The sequence below is a fragment of the Tupaia chinensis genome, unplaced genomic scaffold (genome assembly GCF_000334495.1).
Source record: "Tupaia chinensis unplaced genomic scaffold, TupChi_1.0 Scaffold000001_1, whole genome shotgun sequence".
Taxonomy (NCBI): Eukaryota; Metazoa; Chordata; class Mammalia; order Scandentia; family Tupaiidae; genus Tupaia; species Tupaia belangeri.
In genome coordinates this window covers 7,470,879-7,477,774 of record NW_006159427.1, presented here as the reverse complement: position 1 = coordinate 7,477,774, position 6,896 = coordinate 7,470,879, and the positions used below count along the sequence as shown (strand labels likewise).

Sequence of the window (6,896 nt, the reverse complement as noted above, 5' to 3'; positions counted from 1 at the left end):
GGGATTGTGGCGTGACCATCCCCCCTGGGGGGTGGTTTCTCGCTTTCTGTCTCTATGTCTCTCTCTGTCTGTCTGGCGAGCACACGCGCCCTACAGTGAAAATCTCTCCAAAAAAAAACAATGAAATAATATAAAGGCATTTTCAGGCAAACAAGCTAGGGAATGTTTACCCCTCAAAAAAGAAATTAAAGAGTCTTTAGACTGAGAGAAAATGGTATCACCTAACTGTCTGCCTAAACGAGTTCACCAAAGGAATGAGTGTTAGAAATGGTTAACTATGTGATAAATATAAGAAAACCTTTTTCTCATTAAAACAAAACCATAATCTAAAGACCAGATGAAGGCCTAGTAATAATGCACCTAGACCCACATGGTAAGGTCCCATGATCATCTCCCAAGGCCTCTCTATACATGCTGGGCGTATCTGTGGCCATGGTCGAGCCTGGCTGAGTCTAGAGGTAGTTCTCAGTGTGAAGACCCAAGGCAGGGAATGCCTCTCTCTCTCACTGAAGGAATAAATAATAAACTTTAAAGGTTATCTAAAAGATCATCATATAAAACAAAAATAGGGCTGGCTCCATGACTTCATGGTTAAGCAAGCCAGATCCTACATGGTCAACAACATGGATTGAGTTCCAGCTCCAGTACCTTGTAAAACACACTGGACACATGGTCTAATGGTTAAGGGAGCTGAATCCTACATGGCTGACTACATGGTTCAAATTCTGGCCCAGTGGCTTGTAAAAAGCAGAGTACATGCATGTGCATGCCTAACATCTCAAAGTGATGGAGAAACAAAGGAAAAGGGATTGTAATATGACCATGCATGACTAACGGTGCTTTCTTCTCTCCCTGTCTCTTTCACTCTTCTGTGAAAAACACAACACAACACAACAAATCTATGAATATTAACAATCACATTAAATATAAATGGTCTAATCAAAGTTCAGCAACCTATGGCCCACAGACCATCTTGTTTTTGTAAATAAAGGCTTATTGGAATACAATCAGGCCTCTGCATTTATGTCTTTTTTTTAAGAGGTTTTTGCTATAGGGCACGTGCACTTGGAAGACAGAGAGACAGAAAGCAAGAAATCAACCCCCAGGGGGGATGGCCACACCATAATCCCTTCTCCTCCATTCTCTTCTTGGGATCTTGGGCATGCACACACACGTGCCCGGTGTGAGTTTAAGTCGCCAGGTCTAGGACTCGAATCACGATAGACTACATGGGAGTCCAGTGACATAGCCATTATGCCATCTGCTGGTCCCAGCATGTATAAGTCTTTTATGGCTGCTTTTGTACTGTGTCATGGTGCATAGTTGCAACAAAAATGACATGGCACTGGGACCAGCAGTTAGCATAATGGCTATGTCGCTGAACTCCTATGTAGTCGACCACAGTTTGAGTCCTGGACCCGGTGGCTTAAACTCATGCCAGGTGCGTGTGCATGCGTGCCCAAGATCCCGAGAGGAGAATGGAGGAGAAAGGATTGTGGTGTGGCCATCCACCCTGGGGGATGATTTCTCGCTTTCTGTCTCTCTGTCTCTCTGGTGAGCGCAAGCGCCCTATAGCAAAAACCTCTAAAAAAAAAAATGACACAGCATCCAAAGCCTACAAAATTTACTATCTGGGCTTTTAAGAAATCATTTCATGATATATGACCTAATCACTATAGAAGAATAGCATGCAACTATATGCCATCTGTAAGAAATTTACTTTAAATATAAACATAAAATATGGATCAAAAGTAGAAATATAGAAAGAAATATGCTATGCAAATATATCCTAAAGGAAAGCCAGAATAGCTATATTGCTATTAGACAAAGTCGGTTTCTGGATTAGAAAAAAAAGCAGTACCATATTTAAGGGAAATGTTGACTCTAATAATAAAAGCATCAACTTGTCAAGAGGACAGAACAATCCTCAAAAAGAATGTGCCTTATAAGAGAGCTTCAAAAGCTGACAAGACCAGAAGGAGAAAAAGACAAAGCGATAATCATACTTCCAAATTTCGATATGTATTTCTCACTGTTTAACAGAACAAGTAAGGAAAACATTACGGATGGAATAGTTATTTATACAACATTCACCCAACAACTATAGAATACATGTTTGTTTTTCAAAAACAGGTTCACCATAGAGACATAGTCTGTGCTTAAAAACAAAGCTCAAAACATTTTAAAGACTTGAAAACCTGTTGACTACATTCTCTGACCACAGTGGGATGTAATTAGAAATCAATGTTGTCCGGGGATCACCCCTCATAATCATGTTGGGCAATCCCTTCATCTTTGTTCTTGATTTACTTTATCCTTTTAGTGGAATACCTTTTCCAATAGTTGTGGGGCGTTTTTTGTTTGTTTGCTTTAAATCTTGTTATAGGACACATGGACTTACCAAAGAGAGATGGGGGAGGGGGGAGGGGGCAGGAGGTGTGGAGCGTGAGAAATCACCCCCAGGAGGGGTGGACTTGTGCATTCTCTTATCCATTCTCCTGTGGGGATTTGGGACACACATGCATGTTTGCCCAGTGTGTTTTTCAGGCAGCAGTGTGCAGGACTTGAACTGTGTAGTCAGCCATGTGGGATCCAGCCACCTTAACCACCATGCCACCAGATGGCCCTCTCCAATAGTTAAGGATGCATGGGAGTTGTGCTAGGTATCTTTTCATTGCCCACTCTCTATCCTTCAGTAAGCTCTGTACACTAGGAGGCTGTTCCACCGAGAAGGCACCAAGGGACTCCCTTGTCCTCCAGATTCCGGCAGGCTTTAAATAAGAGTGAGAAACAGCAGGGAAGGGAGGGAGGTCACTGTGGTTGAAATATATATTCCTCAGGCTTTTCTTCTAGTCAAGTCACTCAACACAAACTTTGTCCCTGGAAGGTTACAACTCCTACAAGGCAGCCCTCTCCATACCGACCCTTTGTATTTAGGTGGTGGTCATAGCTCTTTTCATCCCCTTTGGGCCAGGGGATGATAATGGCTTCCTAGTCCCATCTCTCATGTCATTATTCCTGTAGTTTTCCTACAAATTCATCACACCCTTGAACATATCCTTTCCTTAACATTCTCAAATTACCCAGTTTGAATTTGCTGTTTTCCAACTGGGATTCTCTATGACATAGGAGGTATTATTTCTACCAATTTGTTTGTTTAAAAACATCTTAATTATATGCTCAAAATGTGCTGATGATTTGACTGACACAGAACTTTGGGTTGAAAATAGTTTTTCCTCAGAATTTTGAACATTTTGTTCCATTTCCTCCTAGATTTCAGTGTTTTTTTAAAGAAGTCCAATGTCACTCTGATGCTTAATCTTCAAAAGCATGAAATAGTTTGTTGTAGTTGTTTCTGTTTTCCCTCTTTGGAAGCCTGTAGTGTATATTCTGTTTCTCTGGGTGTTTAAAGTCTCTCGAGGCTGTGCTTTAGTTAGTCCATCACACTAGCCATGTGGTATGCCTTCCAGATTGGAATGCCATGACCTTTGCTTCTGGAAATGTCATTTGTTTAGTTTTTGCTACAGAGCTCACCATTCTCAGGGGGTAGTGATCATTTATATTAATGTAAAGTTATGCACAATTTGCTAAATGAACAGTATTCAATCATTCATACATACAAATACATACAGGTTGTCTTGTATGTGGCAAAAAGAGATTAAAACATAGTTTTTTCTTTCTTGTCTCCCAAAGAATTTGCCCTAGGACACTTTATGACTCCTGGATTTCATCCTTGTTCCTCATTCTCTCCATTAATTTATTTAATACATATTTATTGAGCCCCTACAATGGCCAGGCATTATTCTAGGCATTGAGGATATATTAGTGAACAAAACAGGCAAAACTCTCCACCATTGTGAGGCTTACATTCTAGAGAGCAAGCAAGACCACCATTTATAGAGCACTGTCCTCTGTATTCTTGCATTCATCTTCTCTTCTCCATGGCCAACCATAGCACCGTCATTCCAATCTTTTTATCTCTTACCTCAATCATTGCAGTGGTGTGGCACTTACGTGCCACTCTTCTTTCATCTATTCCCCATCCTGCTTGCAAATTAATCTTTCCAAAACAATGTTTAATTGACCTCTACTGGTTTCCTATTGCAGTCAGAAATCAGCATGAGCTCTTTAGCGTGGCTTTCCCCATTACTATCCAAAAAGATAGTAATCAGTAACCTTTCCAACTCTGTTTCCCCTTCTCCATCTCTGAATACCCAAAACATGCCTCTCTTCTTAGTCTAAAGTCCACTAAAGTTCTATGCTTCCAGAACTTTCCATGATTTCTTAATATGACTTTCCTCCAAGGCCATAACACTCAACCCACACCGGCTCACAGTCATACATTTAACTTCACATGCACACATATTTTCTTCCCTCATCTGCTCTGTAAAATTCACGTCTGTACTGGAGCATGGAGGTCTTAGAAAAATTCATGGAAAAGGCATATTATGAAAAAATTATGCATGGATTAAAAACGTTTTGTACCAAAATAAACTGATACTTTAACCCCATTTCCCACAAACTTTTCGAAGTCCCCTCACATTTTGTTATCCTCAAAGCTGTGCATATATGTATCTCTTGAATGACTGAACAGGAAACTTGGAAGTGAATTCTAGCTTACTCTCTGTTGTTTGATAAATGTTAAACGTATTCCTTTGTCTCATTCCACACAAACATGCACAGGCTGTTTTCTTGGAGGGAAGTACTTATGGAATTACTTATCTGGTGAACAAATTTTTTTTACCAAAGATATCAAATGTTTCCATATATGAAAGGGTAGTAATGCCATAGACCATTCTTCCATTTCCATGAATGGCTTATTAAAATGTAGCCTCAAGGGACTGTATCCATCCTTGGCCAGTTCCTAAGAATCATCTTGGGGAACTGTTCAATAGTATTTTGCCCTGGGACAGATCTCCTCGTAAATCCAAACACCAAATCTTAGGTAGTGTAGAAAATGGGGGGACATCCCAGTATTAGCTTTCTTGCCTGTGTCCCCGGGAATGACAGTTTGGGAAAATCAAAACCATACCTGAGCAGGCCACATGACAGTGGTTCTTCTCCTGCAGCTTCGCATGTCTGCACCACGTGAAACTGTTTATCTGAAATATGCCATAGTCGACGCTCCCGTCCTCCAGGATTGTCTGAGCCGTGGTGTTGTAGTGGCTCTCGTAGTATGCCATGCAGATCCCTAGAGGGGAGGGCCAGAAAGGCCAGTGAAAGAAATGCATTGTTTTCCTAAACCCGTTCTTAGGGGCAAGTTCTCATATTCGTGTCACCTAATCACCTCCTTCCAACAAGCCATGAAGCAGGATGGAGCAGGTGGAGACCCCATGGGCCACTGGTGAAGCAGACTTAGCACACCCAGACCTGCAATGCCCAGTTAGTGGCCCAGCCTAGCCCAGGCTGAAAGTCAGGTACTTCCCTAACAATGCCAACCGGAGTGGCATTCCCCCCAAATTCCCCATTGGTGTCATAAATCAGGATTCCAGGAATGAGGACAGAAGGGGCAGGGAACAAAGGGGAGGAAGTCCAGCAAGCAGCAATGAGGAGGATGTGTGGATACCTAGCAGCCATCCCTGGCAGGGCCAAGCACAGAGAGACTGGAAACAGCAGAAGGGAGTATGGATGGACCCTCGGCATCGCAGGGAAGAGGCCAAGGATAGACAGAGAATGGGAAGGAAGAAATCTCACAGTTTCCAAGGCTAAAGCCTCCGTAATTGTCCAGGCCAGCTCTCGAAAATATTTTTGCCAGTTTACAACGAGTGTAGACTTTGGACTCCGTGGCTGTGACCAGGAACCCAAGCAGGGTCAAGACGCCAGCAACCTTCATCCCCGAGGCCTACGCGAGGTGGAACCTGTCAGAGATCAGGAGACGGGGTTAGAACAACTCAATTTATCTTTAGATTATGTCTGTCATCGGCGGGAACGTCAAACTCTGGCAGCTGCAACTCTGGAAGGCTCTGCCGAGATGTTTCCTGTCACTTTTGATCCTTCAGCACCATCACCGTGGAAAACAAAGGCACAGGCAGTATTCAGCACAAGGAGAGGCGGCGGTTGACTCTCTGCCAGTCCCCCACGGCACTACTTTCACGTCAGTGCTGAGTTCCTGGGATCGGGAGAGCTAAGGAACGAACCCTCCTCTATGGGCATCCAGGTAGACATCACAGGGGGCATCACTAGGATCTCCATCTTAACTCTGTGAATTGAAGAGCAAAATCAAATGGTGACATATTCCCCATGGATGCAGGGACAGGCATTCCACCTCAGCCACAGGTGAGCTACATGTGGGCCTACGTGGGCAATTTTAAGAAGATTGATTAGGGGTTTATTACAGGGAGACAATTAAGCACATTCTTATCTTTTTTTCTTTCTTTTCTCTCTTCTGATTTGTTAACACCTGGAAAAACTTTTTTAATTTTTAAAAAGGTTATTTCTTCCATGAGTGATGCGTGTGTGTGTGTGTGTGTGTATGTGTGTGTGTGTGTGTGTGTGTGAAGGGGGAGAGAGAGAGAGAACATCCCAACAGGGTCTTGACCCCCGGATCCACTCAGTTCCAACTAGCCGGTGATCATGGCGTTACAGACTAGGTGAGCTCAGGGAGGGGTCTGGACATGACCCTGGGGCTTCCATGTGTGTCTGCCTCCCAGAGAGCCACATTTATGGCTGCCCCATCTGGCCCAAATTTTCTTTCCTTGTTGCTTTTTCCAAATGTGGCATCATTGCTTCAAAAATACCAGTGTAGGGACCAGCAGTTAGCCTAATGGCTATGTCACTGGACTCCCACGTAGTCGACTGTGGTTCAAGTCCTGGACCCGGTGGCTTAAAACTCACGCCGGGCGTGTGTGCGTGCATGCCCAAGATCCCAAGAGGAGAATGGATAAGGGATTGTGGCA

General features: G+C 43.3%; 1 protein-coding gene across 1 annotated transcript in view; it reads right to left on the bottom strand.

The window, feature by feature from the left end:
- Positions 1-6,896, bottom strand: part of LOC102492603 (lysozyme-like protein 1) — an 18,525-nt gene that overhangs the window by 9,603 nt on the left and 2,026 nt on the right. The window contains exons 2-3 of the mRNA XM_006139758.1: positions 5,695-5,858; positions 5,033-5,191 (exon numbers count right to left, since the gene is read on the bottom strand). Of these exons, the coding sequence (XP_006139820.1) occupies positions 5,033-5,191; positions 5,695-5,833 (298 nt within the window). The 5' untranslated portion in view covers positions 5,834-5,858. The remainder of the gene's footprint in view (positions 1-5,032; positions 5,192-5,694; positions 5,859-6,896) is intronic.